At 36.5% G+C, this 25112-nt stretch overlaps 1 protein-coding gene across 2 annotated transcripts in view; it reads right to left on the bottom strand.

The window, feature by feature from the left end:
• LOC126457005 (triokinase/FMN cyclase-like) overlaps positions 1–25112 on the bottom strand; it is a 165880-nt gene that overhangs the window by 38754 nt on the left and 102014 nt on the right. For both annotated transcript variants that reach the window (XM_050092973.1, XM_050092972.1), the window contains exons 7-8: positions 8351–8468; positions 6328–6413 (exon numbers count right to left, since the gene is read on the bottom strand). In XM_050092973.1, the coding sequence (XP_049948930.1) occupies positions 6328–6413; positions 8351–8468 (204 nt within the window). The remainder of the gene's footprint in view (positions 1–6327; positions 6414–8350; positions 8469–25112) is intronic.

Below are 25112 nucleotides of genomic sequence, written 5' to 3'. Positions count from 1 at the left end.
GAAAAAATAGACCACAAACCATTTCCTGTGAAACTGCACAAAACATGTTAAATTTTGGAGAGTCCCTCTCATGTTGTACAACTTTATGTGGTTGTTCTATAACCCATATTCTCACATTATGATGGTTCACCTCTCCTTTTTATTGCAATGTTGCCTCATTACTAAACACTAAGCATGGAAGAAAACTGTCATCCTACATCTTACCAAGAATGAAATTACAGAAATGCACATGTTGTTTGTCACTTTCACAAAGAGCTTACAGTAGCTGAATTTTGTATGGTTTCATGTGTAAATGCCAACACAGCACATGCCAGACAGACATCAGAGGGCATGTTGAGCTGTCGAGTTGCATGGCGAACAGATTTCTGCAGGCTCCTTGTGAAACTATAGCGGATGCGTTCGATATCTATGTCAGACACTCGGGGACGGACACTCGGGACAACCCAGTGATTTGCCTTTACACAAACAACCTGTTTCTCGGAATTGTTCATGCCATTGTCTACTGCTCTGTGCTGTAGGAGGATCCACACCATACCTAGTATGAAAGTCATGGTGAACAGCTATTATTGACTTGCACTGTGCAAAATGTAGAACACAAAACGCTTTCTGTTGTCCCGAACCATTTTTCTAGAACTGAAGTGGGTGCACACTGTTGCTACCTAGTGGGGACAATGTAAAACTTGAGAGAGTTTGCTCTTTCCAACAGTAAGTTGTTCAATAGTTATGATTTTTTTTAAATTGAATGATCTGTGTGTGTCCTATGTAGTTTTTGAAATATTGCTGTCTATAGAACTTACAGCTACCTTATTAATTTCATTATATTCAGGTGATTTTACTGGTACAGCAAACCAATGAACATCACTGAGAGATCTGAAAGATAATAAGAGGTAACAGAATCAGGCTGGCAGTGAAGTCTGAAATAAACTTGTAGCTTGTGGATTGTAACATAGATATTGCCCAGGTTTTTCATGTAAAATAATAAAGAATAATAACCAGTTACTCCCACTTGATGTTCTGTAAATTCATTCCAACTGCACTATGTTATAATAAAATTTTTATAGTATACGTGTCATCAAATTCATAACACAGCTTCACATATTTAAAGAATTTTGAATATAGATTAACACATACATAATCCAGAGCTTTTCACCACAGACTTGCAACTCTCTGGACTAAAATCAACAAAATATTGGACTGACCTGTTGGGTACTGAAGCTGTGCTATATATGAAGTTACAACAATCAAAGTGTTGGCAGTGTTGTTTGAATTTGCAGTTAATTAGACTAACAATTGTAAGTTGTACCATTACAGAATACTGAATACATTAATACATTTTACATATCACCTGGCTAAGTATATCAGAAAAACAACATCAAATACCATTACATGCATGTTTTTCATATCTTATTAAGTTTTGATGCAACTGCCATTACACTATGGATTGATGAATAATTATATTGTTTATCAAAAAATTATATTTAAACTATGGGCAGCATTACACGAAAGAACGCAGTTCATGCTAGGCTGAACTAGCCAGTATGTACACAGTTTCTTGTGTATTGACAAATGTAAGATGTATCAATAAAATCAAAACTGAACCAGTTCACCTATATTTGTACGTAGGTAATGTGCGGTTGCAAATTTCTAAGCTTTAATCTTCTTAACATTTATTCAGAGAATTATATGCATAATGTCCTGAAATTTTATTGTTTTAGGGATTTTGTTTGATTATTTGGCATTGAAAAACATCATTATTGTTATGGAACTCATGGCATAATTAAAGTAATATCACTCAATTGATGTAGTTATCAGCTATTTGGTTTCTTTGTTTCAATGAAATAAAATGCTTTAATGAAACTATCAGATAAAAATGTTATTTCTGTGTTCATTATTTCCTAATTTCTCTTTTTGTGTTCAACCTTCATTTTTATTTATCACTAAAATATCTGCTGCCAGGGAAAACAAGGATGGCGTCCTATACTTGCAAGGTTTGTTTTAGAATGGGTCTACTTCTCTTTGACATGTAAGTAGGGTTGACACACCCATACATCACACCAACATAGTTACAGGATGAACTACCAAAATACAAATTTAAATTTCCTACCACATTATCCTCTGCCAGATGTTAATGTTGGTGGTCCACATTGCCAATTGTTTCTAGTAAACAGTCAATATCAGATGTCCAAAATGTTGAAATTAAGTGCAAAGTATGATAAAACGACAAGAAGTGTTGAACACCTTTGTTTTGTCACTCAGCAACGGACATAATTAAATGTTTTAAATTCCCTAAATCCACAGTTTATGATGTAGCAAAATATTCAGCTTCAGAACAGTCAGACGAAAATTCCACAGTACTGGCAAGGAAGCAACACTCAATAGTCATTATCGCAAGGATCTGCAAAAGAAGTTCACTGAAAGAGTTCAAATGCTGTTTCAGGGAATACAAGGCAATTGTTGTGATCACTGGCACAGATTATCAGTATCAGCAAACCAACAATGTGTAGAACCATTAAGGAAGATATTCAATATAAATCCTACACTTTGAAAGTAAAACAAATGCTCTTAGAGACTGCTGGGGCAAAATAAGTCCATTTCTGCAAACTGCATCTGTGTTCATTGAAAAATGATGCCATGAAGCAAAACAGATTATTTTTTGATGAGAAGACTTTTACATTAGATACAAAAACTAATTGAAGAAATTACAGCTAGCTCACACATGATTGAAAGCATGCCCCTGTTGTTGCCAGAACAAAATTTGCCGCCAGTTTTGAAGTGCTAAGTGTTGTACCCAGGATACACGTGACTTTGTAACTCTCCTGGGATTACAACTTGATTATAAATTTAGTTGGGATGAGCATACAAATGAAATACTGTAACGCCTAAACAAATCCTAATTTTCAGTGTTAATTTCATCAGACACAGGTGATGTAAAAATAAAAAAGCTGACACACTTTGCTTGCTTTCGTTCCATAATGTCATAAAGTATCATATTTTGAGATAACTATTCAGGTCAACCAAAAGTTTTACCTGTTCAGAAGTATGTAATATGCATTATCTGTGGTGTGAATTTATTTACACCCACAGGAGTTTGTTCAAGTAACTGGGTATACTTAACTATTGCTTCTCAGTATACTTATTCCTAGTGAAATTTGTTGTAAATAATACAACCCTTTTTTCCAACAAACAGCTCATTACACAAAATCAATACTAAGAGCAGAAACAATCTACAAAAGACTTCAAAGCACTTACTTTAGTTTAAAATGGCAGTCATTATCCAGGAACACATATTTCCAGTAAGTTATCAGCAATCACAAAAAATATTCAACTACAAATAAAGTTTAGTTTAAGGGAACCCTGAAAGACTTACTTGTACCAAACTCCTTCAACTCCATTGGTGAATTTCTAAATAGAACAGTAAATGTAGTGTGTGTAAGTACTACTCCTCCTAATACTATTGCTGCTACAGCTACAACAACAACAACTACTACTACTATTATTACTACTACCACCGTAATTTTTTTGTTAGTGTCACATAAAGTAAAATGAAATTAATGTTCCACACCCACAAAGATCTCCTCAATATGGATCCATGGAATGAAAATTCCATTTCATTTCACTTGTTGTTGTTGTGGTCTTCAGTCCTGAGACTGGTTTGATGCAGCTCTCCATGCTACTCTATCCTGTGCAAGCTTCTTCATCTCCCAGTACCTACTGCAATCTACATCCTTCTGAATCTGCTTAGTGTATTCATCTCTTGGTCTCCCTCTACGATTTTTACCCTCCACGGTGCCCTCCAATGCTAAATTTGTGATCCCTCGATGCCTCAAAACATGTCCTACCAACCGATCCTCTCTTCTAGTCAAGTTCTGCCACAAACTCCTCTTTCCCCAATCCTACTCAATACCTCCTCATTAGTTACGTGATCTACCCACCTTATCTTCAGCATTCTTCTGTAGCACCACATTTCGAAAGCTTCTATTTCTCTTCTTGTCCAAACTATTTATCGTCCATGTTTCACTTCCATACATGGCTACACTCCATACAAATACTTTCAGAAACGACTTCCTGACACTTAAATCTATACTCGATGTTAACAAGTTTCTCTTCTTGAGAAACGCTTTCCTTGCCATTGCCAGTCTACATTTTATATCCTCTCTGCTTCGACCTTCATCGGTTATTTTACTCCCTAAATAGCAAAACTCCTTTACTACTTTAAGTGTCTCATTTCCTAATCTAATTCCCTCAGCATCACCCGATTTAATTTGACTACATTCCATTATCCTCGTTTTGCTTTTGTTGATGTTCGTCTTATATCCTCCTTTCAAGACACTGTCCATTCCGTTCAACTGCTCTTCCAAGTCCTTTGCTGTCTCTGACAGAATTACAATGTCATCGGCGAACCTCAAAGTTTTTACTTCTTCTCCATGGATTTTAATACCTACTCCGAATTTTTCTTTTGTTTCCTTTACTGCTTGCTCAATATACAGATTGAATAACATCAGGGAAAGGCTACAACCCTGTCTCACTCCTTTCCCAACCACTGCTTCGCTTTCATGCCCTTCGACTCTTATAACTGCCATCTGGTTTCTGTACAAGTTGTAAATAGCCTTTCGCTCCCTCTATTTTACCCCTGCCACCTTCAGAATTTGAAAGAGAGTATTCCAGTTAACATTGTCAAAAGCTTTCTCTAAGTCTACAAATGCTAGAAACGTAGGTTTGCCTTTTCTCAATCTTTCTTCTAAGATAAGTCGTAAGGTCAGTATTGCCTCACGTGTTCCAACATTTCTACGGAATCTAAACTGATCTTCCCCGAGGTCGGCTTCTACCAGTTTTTCCATTCATCTGTAAACAATTCACGTTAGTATTTTGCAGCTGTGACTTATTAAACTGATAGTTCGGTAATTTTCACATATGTCAACACCTGCTTTCTTTGGGATTGGAATTATTATATTCTTCTTGAAGTCTGTGGGTATTTCGCCTGTCTCATACATCTTGCTCACCAGATGGTAGAGTTTTGTCATGACTGGTTCTCCCGAGGCCATCAGTAGTTCTAATGGAATGGTGTCTACTCCCGGGCCTTGTTTCGACTCAGGTCTTTCAGTGCTCTGTCAAACTCTTCACGCAGTATCTTATCTCCCATTTCGTCTTCATCTACATCCTCTTCCATTTCCATAATATTGTCCTCAAGTACATCGCCCTTGTATAAACCCTCTATATACTCCTTCCCCCTTTCTGCCTTCCCTTCTTTGCTTAGAACTGGGTTTCCATCTGAGCTCTTGATATTCATACAAGTGGTTCTCTTCTCTCCAAAGGTCTCTTTAATTTTCCTGTAGGCAGTATCTATCTTACCCCTAGTGAAACAAGCCTCTACATCCTTACATTTGTCCTCTAGCCATCCCTGCTTAGCCATTTTGCACTTCCTGTCGATATCATTTTTGAGACGTTTGTATTCCTTTTTGCCTGCTTCATTTACTGCATTATTATATTTTCTCCTTTCATCAATTAAATTCAATATTTCTTCTGTTACCCAAGGATTTCTATTAGCCCTCATCTTTTTACCTACTTGATCGTCTGCTGCCTTCACTACTTCATCCCTCAGAGCTACCCATTCTTCTTCTACTGTATTTCTTTCCCCCATTCCTGTCAATTGTTCCCTTATGCTCTCCCTGAAACTCTCTACAACCTCTGGTTCTTTCAGTTTATCCAGGTCCCATCTCCTTAAATTCCCACCTTCTTTCAGTTTCTTCAGTTTCAATCTGCAGTTCATAACGAACAGATTGTGGTCAGAATCCACATCTGTCCCAGGAAATGTCTTACAATTAAAACCTGGTTCCTAAATTTCACTTAATGTAATATAATCCACAGCAACATTGTGCACCAGCCCACGAGTTATTTAGTACAAAATTGAAGATCAGTCTATTCTGGTATGTGTTGGTCTATGGAATTGTGTCTTGCCTACAGCACTGTTTTAAATCTCCGCATTACTATGTATGAAACCTAGTCAAAACGTTCTTCAGTAAATCTCAATACGCCACTGTAACATCATTAAGGATAATCATTGAGGCAACATTCACAGACATGGCTTCAGATATACATTATGTCATACATGTGTGCATTTCAGATTGAGACTGGAGTACACTGTTATAGCTAAATGGGAATACACCGAATGATTGTTCTCTGTAGACTCCCCCTATGCATAAAGAAAAAGAATTTTTTTAAATATTTAATGTTACTTAAAATTGTCTAAATTTTGGTATTGCAACCTGTATTATTATACAAACAGTTGACAATTAGCAGATATTAGTTCCTTGAATTGTATATACATACTTTTATTCGACTTGCCCCTGCCTCACCATGAACTCCAAGGCCTAATTCCATCTCATCGGGGGCTAAGGTAAATAATGGTGGAGAACCTACAATATAATTAATTTTTTTTACCATAAAAAATAAAAGTCAGTGGCAAAACAGTTTATAATAGAGAAAAAGAAAGAGAGAGAGAGAGCAGGAAGAAGTAGGTAGACATATGGGAAGGAGAAAAAATTTCAAAAATATTATCATCAAGAATGAAAATTCAATCTTTACTACAGATAGCTGAAAAGTTTCACATGGGAAACAGGTTAGACATCAATTGTGGAGGCTAACAAACTCTAGAAATTTACAAATAAAATGAAAGAAATGTAGAATGTTGAAAAGGTGAGAAGAACACCAGCTCATAAGAAAATGTAACAATGATTTTGATTTTTACCAGGTCATAAGATACGTTCAACATACTGACCAGCACACAAAGCAAACAATGTACAGCTTAAATGACAACTCTGATACTTACAATGATACAGAAAAAGAGTCATGCAGTGCATCCATGGATATCTGAGTTTTGCATCTGTAATAATTCCTTCATCAGACTCACTACATCATTTGCATCACATTTTCCTACGACAGAACTGTAGATGTGTATGTGAGTGTCATTAGTTTCACACCAAAACTCCATTTTGAACAGCACATTTAACCCATTTCTTCCCAGTATAGCAAACATGCAACAAACAGTTTTCAGCAATTTATTCTTTTCATGGAGTGTTAGACTACTTATGAAATATAAAGAAACAGAACTTGTGAATGCCTTTTAATGTAAGCATGGTGAGTTTTGTATAGTAAGTTCATTTTGTGAAGCTAAACTATGTGTTGCATATGGGTTAAGAATACTACCAGACCTTGGTCAACCTGGATCCATTACATCAGATGGAGAGTAAGGCAGGGATAGAAACTAGAAGGACATAATATCTACAAAACATGTATACAATGTAGTTAGATGATAGGTAAGCAGCAAAGGTAGAGCTTCCTAAGAGTACCAAAAGTGGTAAGTAAACTTTTGGCTATTCTGTTGCACTTAGACAGAAAAGCCAAAGACAGTTAACCCAAGAAACAGAATTGTCTCCTTACACTAATATGAAATCAACACTGAAATATTCACATAAAATTACTTCCCAGTTATTTCTACCATTTTTTATCTGTACTGTCTCTAATGGCTTAATGAAGTTAAAACATTGGAATCCTGTACACTGTCAGAACCACTATCATGTATGTTTAAAGCAACAGTATTACTGAAGTGTAGCATTCAAAAAGAACCATTCAATGCTACACTTATTTAAGAGTATGACTGTGGACTTGATTCCACTGTTGTGAATACAGCTACTCCCCTTTTGTTGTATTATGCCCACAATAATATGATCCTAACCAGTATCTATGTAGGTGCACCTGTTAATTTTCTTTAACTTCCAATGTCATCCAGTAATCTGTAAAACAACTTTAGATTTTTTTTAACATTTACAGTACAGATTTATCCATCCTAAAAATCCACACATGTATACCACACATACTATGCTACACTAGTAGCCACTAACTGCAAGTGGTGCATGCTTTCACTGTTGGGAGGGGTTCTACAATCCTCCACTTAATGTTAAAAAAACCTGCTTCTTAGATTCTCATAGAATCCATTGAAGCTCTGGTGTAAGTACAATTGGTTGTACAGTGCTGAAAAATGTTTGCTCAGTTTCCAGTCTGTGTGCAAGCCTATCTGTCTTCATTAGTGCAGCTATCCACCTGCAAGAACCAAGGATGGCATCTGAACTTTGGCAGCAGGTGTCATTGGTTCTATATGAAACACAATTTGCAGTCGGGTGCACCCTCTGGACCCAACAGCTGCCATTAGAGCCTCCTCCGTATCTTGGATGAAACATTTCTCAATGAGTGTTTAATGGCCACAATATAACTGAGGAGACATTCTGGTTTTAGATTAGAAAATTTCTATCTTCTTTAGATTAGTCAACCTGTTTCAAAGAACTGTTGTATTTACCTGGCAAACTGCAGGCTGATAATGCTACACCTATTGTTGCCATACTGTTCACAACTTTCGTTAGTTCATTTTTAATTTCAGTCAGAGTATTTCCTTCTTCTGACATTGCACCACCAATCTGGAAAAGACAGAAGTATGTGTTATTCAAACACTGTTTAAGTTACATACATCAGTACATACAATCCATTGTTATAAAGATCTGTTACAGCTGCAAATAGTTTAACATGTACACAAAAAGGATTTTTTGTGAAGGGGACCAGTGAAGAACAGAAAGGAAATAATAAGACATCATTGCACCATTTCAATAGTGTAGGCTATGGAAAGTCAGAGGAAGCAACTACTCTAAGTGAAGATTTGATGTTGAGCACAGCATGTGACGAACAATGGATATTGCAGTCAGTAAGTGAGGATGAAATGATCCTTTTCATTCTGGTTTCAGAGAGGGCAGGACAGCAGCCCCATTCATTACAGAGAATAATAGTCATGATTGCAGACCAGAGAAAGAAAATGTTAACAACAAGTAGTATTAGTTAACAGCAGAGGTGTATCCTGCAGAGGTCCCAAAACTAGTCTTGCTTATAACCAGTAATAATGCTCATATAGTTCTTGGAACAGAAAACTGGTTGAAATTGATAATAACAGTAGTAAAGTTTCAAATTCTGATTGAAGTGTATACCATAAAGATAGGCTAGACACTGGTGGTAGAGATATGTTTATGGCTGTAAATACTACAATAATATGTAGGTTAACCCAAATTCCAAATGCAAAATAATTTGGATGGAGAAAAGGAGTAGATTAGGATATGTGTAAATCTCCTGTTCACATTATGTTATTAGGAGGAGATTTCAGTCTAAAGACTCAGATAATTAAAGTAGGTAGTAGGGAGGGGGAATGAAGTGAAATTGTTCTAAATGCTTTACTTGAAAATTACTTTCTTGAGCAGTTGATCATGGATCAACATCTTAGCTCTGCTGGTTATAAACAGGTCTAAATTTGTTGGCTCAGTTTTCTTTGAGCATGAATCAGTGATCACATATAAATGTAAAAGAAGATAGGAAAATATTTCTGCATAGAAAATGCAGCAGGAAATATATTTCATTTTACCAGAACAACAACTCAAACATCCATATCTTAAACTGAAAATACTGAGTATGGAACATAAGTTCAAAAGTGTTACACAACATGTCTTAGACATTTAAGTGCTGAGCAAAGTCATGAGGAATGGAAAGACTAGTTATGGATATACGGCAAGTTAGACAGATGTTCAAAAAAGCAAAGAGAGTTTCACACCAAATTTGACCATTCCAAGAGACTTGCAGACAAACTAAAACTGAATGAATCCAAAACTGATGTATGGAGAGTCATGCATGAATCATTCATTGAATTTGAAAGTAAAATTCAATCTACTACTCCGGCAGAAATATCCTAAGAAGTTTAGGTCTTATGTTAAATCAGTAAATCGATCAAAGCCATCTGTCCAGATAGTTGACAAAAGCATTTAAATGGTGAAAGATGGAAAGAACGCTGAACAACAAAATCCATTTTTCAAAGTTCTTTCACTGAGGAAGACTGGCATGCTGTTCCTCCATTCAGTTGTCATACAAACAATAAAATGTTAGGTATCACAGAGACTACAAGATAAAAATTCAAATAAATTTGCTCTACAGAAGAAACGAGATATACTGAATGGGGTGGGCACATTGGTTAGCACACTGGAGTCACATTTGGGAAGACGACGGTTCAATCCCGCTTTGGCCATCCTGATTCAGGTTTTCTGTGATTTCCCTAAATCACTCCAAGCAAATGCCCAGAAGGTTCCTTTGAAAGGGCACGGCCGACTTCTTTCCCCGTCCTTCCCTAATCCGATGAGACCGATGACTTCACTGTCTGGTCTCCTCCCCCAAAACAAACCAACTTAATGAGATATGTATCATTCAATAAAGAGTAGGCAAAAGAACTTGCTCCACTTCTAGCAGCAAGAGCAATGAAGCATTTCAAGTGACTGAAAAAAACATGGATGTCACTTCTGTTTTGAAAGAAGATCATCAAACAGATGCATGCAACTATAGGCTTATATCATTAATGTCAGTTTGTTGTATAATTTTGGAACATGTTACTATCTTCATGAAGCCCAAAAACTTTCTCCTGTTAATGTAAATTACATAAACAATGATTCTTGTTTTGTTCCTCCACAACACCTAGAAGGCAGTAAATACTGGCATCCAGATTGATTTCCAAAAAGTCAAGTTCTTCACTGTTGCTTAATGAACAAATAGGATATATCATACCAGATTTGTGACTAAATTGAAGCAATTTCCATTTTTATTAACACATAACATGCCTTATACAATCAAAGATTGTGACATAGGTGACTTGTCAGTTTTACACTATATATAATAATACTAAAAATAGACAATAAACTAATAATACATACGGTGTAACATCTTCAAAGAGGTATTTTAATTACAATTATAATGCTTTGTTGCTATTCAAGAAATCTTCTGCACTATATTAACATATATCTTTCAGATATTTTTCCAGGTCTTTTTGGTACCTTTTACATTTGGGTCATCCATACCTTTCCATATTTTATTTACAAATTTCATGCCCGTATAGTATGGGGTTTTTTCATATGATTTTAATTGGTGGGTAGGTAACATGTAGCTCATTCCATATCTAATATCATATTGATGCAAGAAGCCATTGCCCTTAAAAAGTTGTGAGTTTCTTTTCGTGAAAGTGAGAGTTTCATCTTTATATACATAATTCTACTGTACGTGTGTATGTCACTGAACTCCTCCTAAACGGCTGGACCGATTTGAATGAATTTTTTTGTATGCGTTTGGGTGGTGCCTTGGATGGTTTAGATTCACAAATGAGCCTGGCAGATGGCACTGCAGTCAGTATCTAGGTTATTTATCTATACTGCAACTAAACGGCTGGATTGATTTGAATGAATTTTTGTGAATGCATTCAGGTGGGGGCCTGGAAAACTTGGTTGACGGACTCTGAATTCACAATTAGTCCAGAACCGTTGGTTAAATAGATCGGCAGAAGATCAATTGACAGACAATGAAAGTTTAAGAAACCCGGCTGCAATCAGACGTGCTAATGAAAGTCAAGAGTAACCCAACGAATGCCTTCGAGCTAATGCATTGAGACAAAGACTGGCCCGTCAACGAGACACCGACACATTCAGAACATGTGAACAACAGCATTTGCAAGTGTATCGCGCATTGACACGTGCATCACTTTTTCACCTTGCATTTGAATATGAGTTGGACATCGACTATTCGTCATATTCACAAATTATAATCGGTGCTACGAACAAACAATGCCAACACTGTCATGCACTCAAATACAAAGGTGAATCAACCAGTTTCTGCTGCGCGTCTAGAAAAGTTGTATTGCCACCATTGAATTTGCTGCCAGAACCACTGAAAACACTATTGGCTGGAGCTACATTTCAATCTCTCTCTCTCTCTCTATCTCTCTCTCTCTCTCTCTCTCTCTCTCTCTCTCTCTTTTGTGTGTGTGTGTGTAAAATTCGCAAATTCAATTCGTGCTTTCAAATGGCATCATTTGGAGCAACAAAAATCATTCGCAATTTCCAATCAACGTTTAAGATTCAGGGCCAAGTGTATCATCAAATTGGTTCTTTAATGCCGATGCCTGATACCGATTCAAAATTTCTGTGAATCTACTTCATGGGTGATGAGGAGCAGCAAATAAACGCAAGCTGCCAGTACAACCATATTGAGCAGATGGAGGAGCAAGAAGTTGTGGGTATTTTAGAACCATTTTTACAAAATCACAACCAGTTGGCCCAGTTGTTCAATACCATTTCAAACAGACTGCAAAACAACTATACGATTGTCATTGAAGCACAGACAAAGTACCACCTGGGCAGCACGTGGACTGATATAATGCACTGACCATTAATGAAGTTGCAATTGTTATGGTTGACGACATATTTGAACATTGAGATATACAAATCCAACGCAGGGATAACACAGTGCATACGATTGAAGACAGTCATCGCTCTTACGATGCTTTGCAATATCCATTGATATTTTGGGGAGGATAAGATGGATATCATTTAAATATCAAACAAAGAAATCCAGCAACAGGTACAATCTACACATGTCATTACCCAATATTTTATTTTTATGCACAATTAATTTCTTTTTGTCTTAATTATATTTTTACTTTGCAGGTGCAGAAAGCAGCAAGAAAGTGAGCACGATGAACTTCTACGCATATCGGTTGATGATTTGTGACCATGAAGACAATAACATTCTCCGATGCCACCAGCTGTTTCATCAATATATCGTTGATATGTATGCGAAAATTGAAAGCGAGTGAATACGATACATCAGGTATAATCAAGCGAAACTTCGAGCTGAGGAATACATTCATTTGTGCGATAATATTGTTGGTAATGCAGATGGAATAACTAATATCAATGACATCGGTACTTCATATATTCTTACATCATCATATATTGGTAGCCCATGTCCTATTCAAGAATATATTCAAGACACCATGACTTTTGTGCACACGTACGGACGACCAGATTTGTTCATTCCGGATCGGAATATCGATCAAGAATTGTATGAGATTCTTACCGCTAACATGATCCACGGTCCATGCAGTGCTATAAACATGATGACGCCATGCATGGACAATTGAAAATGTACGAAACGTTTTCGAAAAAATTGTATAAATGATAAAATTACTAATATCGATGGTTTTCTATTGTATCGTCGTAGAGACACTGACCATGGTGGTGATCACATCAATTGCGCATGCCAAACGGTACAGCAGTTGACATTGACAATCAATGGGTGGTTCTGTATTCACCATTGCTGTGTAAAATCTACAAAGCACACATAAACATTGAGCTCTGCAGTTCGGTGAAGTCCATAAAATATATATGCAAATATGTCCGTAAGGGCAGTGAGATGTCTGTATTTGCTGTTCACAATGGTAACGAAAACAATGAAATAACACGGTATCAATTGGGCCGATACATCAGCAGCAATGAAGCATTTTGGCATATTTTGGGTTTTCCGATACACGAAAGAGACCTTGCTGTTATACATTTGGTCGTGCACCTTGAAAATGGATAGCATGTTTATTTCATGGAAGAGACTACTCTACAACGTGCATCAATTGCCCCAAAAGCCACATTAACTGAGTTTCGATCTATGCAACCAACCAGGTATTCCTGGTCAATTCGCAAAGACATTAATGTATACTGATGTGGCACTATATTTCACATGGAACAAAAAGTCAAAAACGTGGGAACCACGAAAGCAAGGTGTTCTGGTTGAAGGATACAACAGCATATTTGTGGGAAACACATTAGGCTGATTATACACAGTCCATCCAAAGCAATGCGAATGTTTCTTCTTGCGTTTATTGGTGGTTAATGTTCCTGGACCAACACCCTTCCAATACTTGCGAACAGTCAATGGAATTTTGTACGACACATATCATGACGTGTGTCGTGAATTGCATTTGCTGGAAGATGACCACGATTGGTATATTACACTTGCAGATGCAGCATTGAGTTCCTGTCCTCATCAAATTCACCAGTTATTTGCCATATTATTGATGACGTGTTTTCCATCTCAAGCTTCTGTCCTCTGGGACAAATACAGGGTGATTCAAAAAGAATACCACAACTTTAAAAATGTGTATTTAATGAAAGAAACATAATATAACCTTCTGTTATACATAATTACAAAGAGTATTTAAAAAGGTTTTTTTTTTTCACTCAAAAACAAGTTCAGAGATGTTCAATATGGCCCACTCCAGACACACGAGCAATATCAACCCGATACTCCAACTTGTTCCACACTCTCTGTAGCATATCAGGCGTAACAGTTTGGATAGCTGCTGTTATTTCTCGTTTCAAATCATCAATGGTGGCTGGGAGAGGTGGCCGAAACACCATATCCTTAACATACCCCCATAAGAAAAAATCGCAGGGGGTAAGATCAGGGCTTCTTGGAGGCCAGTGATGAAGTGCTCTGTCACGGGCTGCCTGGCGGCCGATCCATCGCCTCGGGTAGTTGACGTTCAGGTAGTTACGGACAGATAAGTGCCAATGTAGTGGCGCTCCATCCTGCTGAAATATGAATTGTTGTGCTTCTTGTTCGAGCTGAGGGAACAGCCAATTCTCTAACATCCCCAGATACTGTAGTCCAGTTACAGTAGCACCTTCGAAGAAAAAGGGACCAAAAACTTTATTGGCTGAAATGGCGCACAAATGTACAACTAAATGAAACTTTATAGCTCCCTTAATTCGCCGACAGATAGTGCTTAGCTCTGCCTTTTGTCGTTGCAGAGTTTTAAATTCCTAAAGTTGTGGTATTCTTTTTGAATCACCCTGTATAAAGATTCCATGAGAAAAGACATTCTGCATCGCATTCGAATCGCTGATCAAGATCCCAATATCGATTTTTCGCCAGAAATATATAACGAGGCACTAATAAAGACTGAAGATATTTGCATTCTGATTTCGAATATGCCACTCATTCATTTTGGTATGCCCTCACCTAACCGCCCAGCAACAGACATCATTAACAGTGAGATTCAGCGCAAACAACAATTCAATACGGTCTCTTTAACTAATTTCGTTGAAAATAATGAGCAACTACTCACTGATGAACAAAAGAATGTTTACGATCGAATTAATTTGTCAATTGCAGAAGAACAAGGTGGATTCTTTTTTTTGGACGCACCAAGTGACACTGGAAAAACGTTTCTCATCTCACTAATATTTGCACGCATTTGATCACAAAATCATATTGCGTTAGCAATGGCTTCATCAGGTATTGCAGCCACTTCGCTCGATGGCAGGCGGACTGCACATTCAGGACTCAAGTTGCCGTTGAACATTCACACAAATCCAGATGCAATGTGCAACATAAAACAGTGTTCTGGTATGGCTAAAGTTTTGCAAAAATGCAAAATTATTATCTGGGATGAATGCACTATGGCCCACAAGCATTCACTTGAAGCTCTTGATAGAATGACGAAAGATCTAAATAATAACACCAGGCTTTTGATGGTGCCTTACTGCTGCCATCTGGTGATTTTAGACCGACATTGCCAGCCATTCCATGTGCTACATATGCAGATGAAATTAATGCATGTATAAAACAATCTTAATCATTGCATGAAGACAGACAATGCACCAAATTGCCAGACAATTTCTGCAATGTGGTAAAATACGAAAGATGCTTTGATTGAAAGCATATTTCCAGATATACAAGCTAATTATATTAATCATGCGTGGCTTCGTGAACGAGCTATTTTAGCCACAAAAAATATCGATGTTGATGCTATTAACTTCAAAATAAAACAGTCATTGCCCGGCAATGTGATATTGTTCAAATCAATTGACACTGTTACCGATCCTGACGAAGCAGTCAACTATCCTGTTGAATTTTCGAATTCGCTGGACTTACCAGGAATGCCACCACATTAAGATAAATTTAAACAAACACTATTGATTATAATGAATTGTCTTTAGAAAAATTGATGTTATTTCAAAATAAAGAATAATGAACTTATATATTATTTGTCTTTCATTTCATGCTTTGTTTAATATCCTAATCGCTTGAAATATCATGCAGGACAATGTCTGTCGGGTCCGCTAGTAGATGTATATGCTTGGAATGCTCATTAGATCTAGTCTTACAAATAAAGGTTTACAATGTTACTTTGGTTTTGCTCCCACAATTGCTCGGATGATTCTTTTTTGTAGTCTAAAAACTCTAAGTAAATTTGTTTTTCCAGACCCCCAGAAAATTATATTATACCTAATGACTGAAACAAAATATGCATTATATACAGTTTTTCTTACAGCTAAATCAGTAATACTATACAAGATATTCATAATATATACAAGGCTATTCAGTTGATTCAGTATGTTGTCCACTTGGTGACTCCATAACAGGTTTCTATTGACTAATACGCCGAGGAATTTCACACAGCCTGCAGTCTGTAATTTTTTGTCCATATACTTTAATTCAACTATAGACTGTGCAGATTGTTTTGTGGTGAAATGAACAATTTCTGTTTTTGTAAAATTTAATGTAAAGTTATTGTTTTTGACCCATGCCTCCACTTCCCCAAGTGTTTGTTCAATATGACAGATTAGGTCTAGCTCATTTTTACAACAGACTACAGTTGTTGAGTCATCTGCATAGAGGATAGTATCAGATTGGATCTGGCATGGCATATCATTAATATAATACAGAAAAAGTAATGGCCCTAATATTGTACCTTGTGGAACACCTAGTTGAGAGTGCTTCCAGCCAGAGAGAAATTTCTTGCCATTGATGTTAATAAGTACTCTTTGTTTTCTGTTTGCCAAGTATGATGACATCCTGCTAAGAGATTTGTCTTGAAAACCATAGCGTGCCAATTTTTGGAGGAGCAGGTCATGATTTACTGTGTCGAAGGCTTTGGATAGGTCACAAAAGATTCCTGACACACACATTCTATCATCAAGACATCCACTGACTTTTGTGACTTATTCATTTATTGCATGGATTGTGCTGCGGCCTTTTCTGAAACCATATTGATTGCATAAGATAATGCTGTTAGATGAATTGTGATTTTCGATCTGATCACATGCAGCTCTTTCCAACATTTTTGAGAAAATTGGTAACAGTGAGATTGGCCTATAGTTGCCCAAATCATCTTGTTAGCCTTTTTTATGTACTGGCCGAACTTCTGCATATTTTAATGGATCTGGGAAACATCCCTCATCAAACGATTGGTTAATTATGAAAGAGAGTGGATATGCAATACTGTGACTGACTATTTTTATTATTTCAATGGGGACCTCATCCCACCCCACAGATTTTGAATTTTTTAGGGACATTATGATTTTGATGACATCTGAGATGGAAACATGAGAAAACTTAAAACAAGAGCAATTACTGTCTGTCATATTGGGCTTTGTTTTTGGTGGTTAACAGACACCAAATTTGTTACAGTTCATGAAAAAGTCATTGAACGATTCACAAATGGCACTGGGTTCTGTAACAGCTCTACCATTTATCAATATTTTAGAAGGGCATTTTCTCACTGCCAACTTCACTTCTTATAGCAGACCAAAGAGCTTTTGATTTGTTTTTTGCATTTGAAATGAAGCTATTATTCACAGTACGTTCTGCCAGTTTAACTAGTTTGTCAAATGTTTTTTGTATGTGCTTACATACTTAAGAAATTCAGGGCTTTGATTTACTTTTGCGTCCATATGCGGTTTCCTCTTAGTAGCACTAGACAGTCTAATTCCTTTTGTTATCCATGATCTACTTTTATGGGACCTGGTCCTCACTGTTACAAAAAGGATGCATTCATTGAATATATCCAAGAATTCAGTTAAAAAGTTATGGTAATTGCCACTTGTGGAAATGTGTTTTCTGACTGTCCACTTGGTTTGCCTTAGTTTTTTACAAAATACTTCCATATTTTTTTGACTGAAATTCCTACATCTTTTTGTTGTGCAGACTGAATTTTGCTTCAGTAGTGATACAAATAGCGCTTTATGGTCTGATACTCCTAAATCTAAAAGAAACTTTTCTTTTACATAATAATTATAACTACTTACAATATTGTCAATACATGTTGCAGAGGTTGCTTGTATACTGATCAAAATTGAGATTTAGCCCGTCTGTGGCTACCAGGTTCTTTAAGCATGAAGAAAATTTGTCATCAGTCCTTACATCTATGTTGAAGTCAGCACGTATAACCACTTTCTTGTACAGTTTCTCATTTTTTAATTTATTTAGCAATGTATCAAACTTATCTAAAAATGCAGAGCTTATATGGTACCCAGGGGTGAGATATATGCTGAGAATTAATATGTTATACTCTTTAAGTTCTATACAACAACTTTCAAATGTACCTTTTTCACTCAGATGGCTAAAATTCTGTCTGATATCATAGGAATGAACTAGTATGCAAGAGCCTCCATACTCATTGCTCCTACAAAAGCTGGTAGCCAGTTTATAGCGTGTAAGTTTATTCAGGAGTTGATATTTTCAGATTTTAGCCAGTGTTCATTAAGACATATTACTTTCACAGATTGTTTCACACTTTCTAGCAAAATTTCTATATCATAAAGTTTCCTGATCATTCCTTCAGACAGACCTCTAATGTTTAACTGCATAATGAAATTACTACTGCATATATTATTAGGTAGAGGGTCCTTATCTTTAAAACTAATTTGACTATAAAGAAGTGGAGTGTCCACCTGAGTGTTGACTGCTTGTTCTGGATTCGTTGCATTGGGCCAAATTTGGATAGAATTGGCCCCTTTCATCAGTTTCCCTGTGTGTGTGCATCTTGATGATGAGTAGGCACAGTTTTCTTGATGATAATTTCAATCTCTGCTGTAACTTCTGAGGCTGGTTCTGGCACCATCTCATCTTCTGGACATGATGTTCCTGTTTGAGCTGGCACTGTGGGTGCGGCTATGTGTGTGATTTTAAAATTGTTTTCCGGTTTTTCAATTTCCTTGGTTGAAACTGGTTGCATGGCAATTGGTTTTCTTGCGACGTCATCTTTTTGTGTTAATTTTGCTAGCATTTTGCCAACGTATGACTTGGCAGCATTATTATAACGTAGTTTATGTTTCGTAAACAAATCTCTTGCATCAGGAAGATCAAAAAATGTTACAGTTTGATGGGACTTGCATATTCTGTAGAACTGTCTGTTTACTTTTGCAAGCTCCAGATTTACGATGGAATTGTCTTGAAGGTCGTATCAGTGAGGCAAGCTAGTAACTATGATGTTCGGAACTTTCAGATCAGGTAATGTAGTTTTTAAACACTGGATTGTATGTTTACCCTCATTTCTGTATACATCATTACTTCCACCCATGATTATGAAGGCATCATTCTTAGATAGCTCATTAAGTGAGTTGCTGTTCTTCATTATCTCAGTCAAAGGTGCACTGGGTTTCGTCATATCTGTTGCTGTGAATAACGTTCTGTATTCATTTATTTTTTCGGCAATTTTCTTGGCGTGGCTATCACCAAGTACAACAACTTGTCGTTTGATGTTCACTGGTTTATTTTTCGTATTAGACGTTTCCTTGACTGTCCACTCGATTGGAAATTTTGTCACTGATTTTAGTTCATCATTGTTTATAGTCTTATCATGATCTTCGTCTAGTCCTGTGAATTTATTTGATAGCAATATCGCTGGAACTGTACTCACTGTCTGTTTATTTGTTTTTTTTTGGCACGCACCACGTTTTTTGTGCAGAATGATGGTTAACAACACTGTCTTGTGCTAGACAATGATCTCGCTCCATCTCTTTTGTAGCAAACAGAACACAGCATGCCATTATTAACAGGGAGAACCCTTGAGATGTTAAAGTAACTAGGCATACCATAAGGGAGTGTTACATGACCTTTGCTGTTCACAATATATATAAATAACCTACTGGATAATGCTGGAAGATCTATGAGGCTGCCAACACATGATGCTGTTACATAAAAAAAAGTTGCAATGCTATAAAGTTGTAACAAAATGCTGTAAACTTTCAGAGGATTGATGCTTGGTGCAGATATTGGCAGTTGAGCCTCAACATAAACAAGTATAATAAACTATGAATATATAGGCGGAAATCCGCATTATTGTATGATTACACAATTTCTGAACAATCTCTGGAAACTGTCACATCTGATAAATATGTGGAAGTACACTTATGGAATGACAAAGGAGAAACATCACATAAAACAAACCATAGGAAAGACAGTTGCTAGACTAAGGTTCATTAGAAGAATGGCCAGGAACTGCGGTTCACTGAAGTGTAACTGCCTTAGATTTTTATTTTCAATTTTAGGCACTGTCAACAAAGCAGAACATTTTTACAACAACAAATACATTTTTTTTAACAATCTACAGTACTGCAATTAGTATACTTACTTCTAGAGCAAGATTGTTCCTTATATTATTATTCACATTAAATCCTAGTTATATGGGTATTTTTGGATAAGCCATGGCTAAAGTTGCTCTGTCAACATTTTTAACTTTATTTGTTAACAAATTGTGAAAAACAGCAGGTATTCTCTGGGATTCTTTTTTATGTGTACATTGACACATTTTGCTTTCTGTTCCAGGAAAGAAGAATTCTTTTAATATACTGGATGTGCTGGTGAGGGCAATGAAATAATTAACAGCCAGCCTGCCAGAAGAGGCCTGATATATATTCTTTTGTAGGCAATTGATCAGTGGACTGCTTGCATTGGTATTCTTATTCTGTAGTGTCAAGATGACCATCACAGAAATAAAAACTAAAATTACATCCAAAAGTGAGGGAGAGAATACATCAGACCTGAATCAATCAACAAGTAATGCTGGAGAGGGTAAGTCGAATGGCAATTGTCCAAGCAATTTTTGGAAATAAAAAGTGACAAAAGCGAAATCAAATTTCTAAGTTAGAAACTGAATTCAAAGCAGCTGCATTTAAGCAGAACAAATTAAAGTAGAAATTAATGAACTAAAATTTAGTGTCAAATCAGGGTAGAAACAGTTAAAAGCCCAGTTGGATAGCACAATAAACAAATTAGAAAAAGTAATGAAATTTTGACAAAAAGCAATGATTATATGGCATCTGAAAAACTTTTGGTTGTAAAAGACCAAAACGTTTTGTCAGAAGAAGTTGAAAGTCTAAACTTTAATGATGAAAGGTGGGTAGTAGTGGACAAGCTTAGTAAACATTTTTATTCTGATGTTATAAATGAAAATCCTATCATTTTTGGCAAAGGTAATATACAGAAAATGTAACAAAATGTTGAGAAACTCTATCAAAGAAAGTGTATCTAAACAAATGTGAAATGTTGGATGATGTGTACATTATATATTTTGCTAATGAAACAATGTAAAATTAATTAATATATCTGACTCAAACTGGAAATCAAAATTTCTTACAATCTTCTCTATCCAGTCGCTGTTGATTTGTAGTTATGTCAAGAGTTAATAATGCCGTACTTTACTTTTATTGACATAATATGACCTCACAGTTACTAAAGAATTTAAAAACTTTTTGCTAATGAGAACTAATCTGTAGATTTTGAAATTAATGAAACATATGTGTTTCTTATTTGTTATGTTTCTAGCTGAAGTGATATATATTTTGGATGGTGAAGGCATTTTGTATGCTTTTGTCAATTCATTTTTCTGGGTAGTTGGGTTACATTTACATAATTATGATCTTTGTTTGAAGAAATTATAATTATGGTAAAATGATTTAACTGGAAGATAGGGAATCAGACATGTTGTTTGATAGTCTTGTTATAGTGTAAAATCAGTGGATAATGATCATTCTTTTAGTTGAGCAGATGTGTTTTTCAGCTGTGTCTTGAAGTTAGAAAACTGTGTGGAATAATGTTATGTAGATATGATAAGATTATGATGAAATTAGGATTGCAGATGATGGTGATGATGATGCACAGAGGATGTAATATACCTGTCAATGATGCACAATACATAAAATCAGAGCCAATAAAATTTCTCATGGAGTTACATTTTTTACATCCATACTTAGCTAGAATATTATTTATATGGAATTCTTGCATGTATCAAAGTAAAATGCATAAACAAATTGTTTGTGCCCAAATGATGTAATTTCTAAATTACTATGCATGTTTTGTATTTGTTTGTGGAGTTAGTTACAACTGACTGATAATAGCAAATAAAATTTGTATTGAAAGTAAAGTTTTTTCTGTGAAAATGTTAAGATTGAAATCCCTGGAATGTTCTTGGGAGGAGAGAATGGACATGTTCTTGTGCAAGTAGTAAGTTTGACTTTGTGAAAATTGGATGTACTCTGGGAAGAATAGTATTGAAAGTATTATAAAATATGAAAAGATAAAGTCTGTAAACATTTCATTTGATGTAGAGAGATATTTATCAAAGAGGAAATCAATTTTGCAAGCAGGATCATCATACCTGAAGACAAAACTGTGCCATCAATGATAACAAGAAGTAATGGACAATGAGCAGAAGATAGTGACCATAACCACAAAAACAAACCAGAAAAACAGTAAATTTTATACAAAGTTTTTCTGTTGTCATAACAAATATCTCATTTTGCTATTAATCACTTCAGTTCTAAAAGACTACTGATAATACTGTAGCAAATGTGGTTTAACGTACCACTTCAGCGTGGTGATTTGTAACCCTAGCCATGAATGGTCGTCATGAGCATCAAGCCTTATAATTGTTTAAATATTAAGAATAGGAAGTTGTTTGGAGGTTTTGTCATCTGTTTGGTGTGTGACGCCTATAAGGATGGATGCAGCACTGTCTTCAAGATGGAACAACGACTGGAATATTAGCAGGAATGGTACCTGGGTAGGCTTTGTATGCCTCCGTGAGTCAGTATCCGTGTCTAGAGTAGCAGCATGGTGCACCACTGAGTAAATGCACACGCCATGACAACAATGCTGTGTGAGTGAAGAAAAGCAGAAGAGAAGACATCTAAAAAATTGTCATAAATTTCATTCATGTATTGGCAGTTTCAGATGTCAGATTTCAAGATGTTCTTGCAAGCACTGTTCACTGTTATGTACCATTGTAGTGTGAAGTTGTCACATTTTGGGATACAGTATATGGAGCTATTAAGTGAAGAAGTACTTTGTATTCATTTGTAGAAAATTGAAATTTTGTGGAGTTCCTCAGATTTCAGCACAAGAACAACCGCAGCGGCAATGGAGTCCACCAAACTGCAGTCACATGTTCGGAAGAAAATTTAAATACAGGTGCAACTGTTCAGAGCTTCAAGAAAACAAAAAATTTGAATCTGAGCATACAGATATCCAAAGACCAACATTGCTTATATCAGACCCATAAATTAAAAGTGAATCAACAAGCTTAGCTTAAAGTTATTTTGTTAACTGTTCTGTAAAAGTACTGCATCAGCCACAATGTAGCCCCACTCAGTATGTTGTTCTCACGCACAAGATGTGTTAATTGCTTTTCATAAGTAGTCGAAAATTGCCATAACTATTGTCAAGCAATTGGAAGCTGCTATGAATGGATGTATTATCAGGGCTACTTTAAAGAGTCGTGTACAAGAGATAAAGAAGGTACCTCATGTACTATCCTCTTCTGTGGATAATGTATCCTCTACAGGAGGTACAGGGTCTATCACTGCACATCCACTTGACCATGAGCGGTGTGTCAATAACAGGTTTAGGCAAGCTGTAAAGGGTACATGGGGATCAGGAAGAACAGAGGATGTTACACCCACCCCCTACCCAACATATTCAATGTCCTGTCTTCCAGTGAAACTGTGCAAATGAGACTCACTCCACCTGTTGGAAAATGTACTGTGTCAAGGAGAGGAAAATGCAAAAGGGTAGTGATCTACTAATCGTGAGCAGTTCAACTGCACAGTAAATAATGATGACCCTCAGGGAAATGGCAGCAAGGGATGACAAGAAACACCAGTCAGTGTGTATGACTTGGAACATGGTTCAACATGTTAAAGAGGCTATTCCAGCAGCCATTGAGGGTACAGGGTGCAACTGGAGATTGTGACACATGTTGGGACAGACAAAGGCTGTCATATGGATTCTGATATCATACTAGTAGAGAAGGTTGAGAATACAAATCATGATCACAGAGTTTCAACAAAGCTTACAGTCTGCAGCACTGTTCCCAGAACAGATCATGGCCCCTTGGTTCTGAGTCAAGTATTACAATTCTAGTCGTTAATGCCAAAGCATTGGCAATAAAGTTCCACAGTTTGAAGCATTCCTAAAATGCAGTGAAACTCATGTAGTACTAGGTACAGAAAGGTGTTAAAACCCTAACTTGACAGCAGCGAGATTTTGGGAAAAATTTAAACAAATATCAAAGGGACAGGCTAATTGAAAATGGAGGTGTGTATTTTTGTCATAACAAGGAACTCACATCCCCTAAGAGATGGAAATTGAAGCTGCAGATCAGACTGTTTCTGCGAAAACTAAGTATCAAGAGTGGACCTAAATTTGTAATTGGAACCTTCTATTGACCACCAGACTCACCTCCTGATGTAACCAAAAACTTCAGAGAAAACTTCAGTTTGCTAGTACATAAGTTCCCAAATAGCACTGTAGTCATTGATCACTGGGGGAGACTTGAACCCTTAAATCTTGAGGTGTGGTCTATCAGCACAGGTGAGAATTTTCAGACTCACTCTCCAAGGTCAATGGTGGTACATGCCCTCCCACCCTTTTCTCTCCTTATATCACATTTTATTGTTGAATGTATTATCACCTTCTTTGTTTGTTGTTGACACATGGCGAGGTTCTGTAGATTGTGCCTTGTGAACTACATACATGTTTTCTTCAGTACAGCACAAAATGTGTTTACAGGAATGTGTCAATTTTAATGAACCTAAGTTTGATGAAATTATTAGTCAGTGGTTGGAGGAAGACGTCAGTAATCACAATTCTGCTAGTGAAAGAAAGTATGATTCACAGGAAGAACTTCAAGGCAATGGGTACATTTCTATTTCTTCTGACTTAGATGAGGCAGGATCAGTTGTGCAGAAAGAATATTACTATTGCAAGAATGGTTTCAGGTAGTCAAGGAATCCTTGCTGAAGTCTATTTTCAAGGAAATTAAGACATAATATTGTCTTGCAGCTTCTTGGCCTATGTCCTGCAGCCAGAGATCTCAGGTATCATGTGGAACATGTTGTTGTTGTTGTTGTGGTCTTCAGTCCTGAGACTGG

The sequence above is a fragment of the Schistocerca serialis genome, chromosome 2, assembly GCF_023864345.2.
Source record: "Schistocerca serialis cubense isolate TAMUIC-IGC-003099 chromosome 2, iqSchSeri2.2, whole genome shotgun sequence".
Classification (NCBI taxonomy): Eukaryota; Metazoa; Arthropoda; class Insecta; order Orthoptera; family Acrididae; genus Schistocerca; species Schistocerca serialis.
The sequence above is the reverse complement of the archived record's forward strand: the minus strand, read 5'-3'. Positions and strand labels throughout refer to the sequence as shown.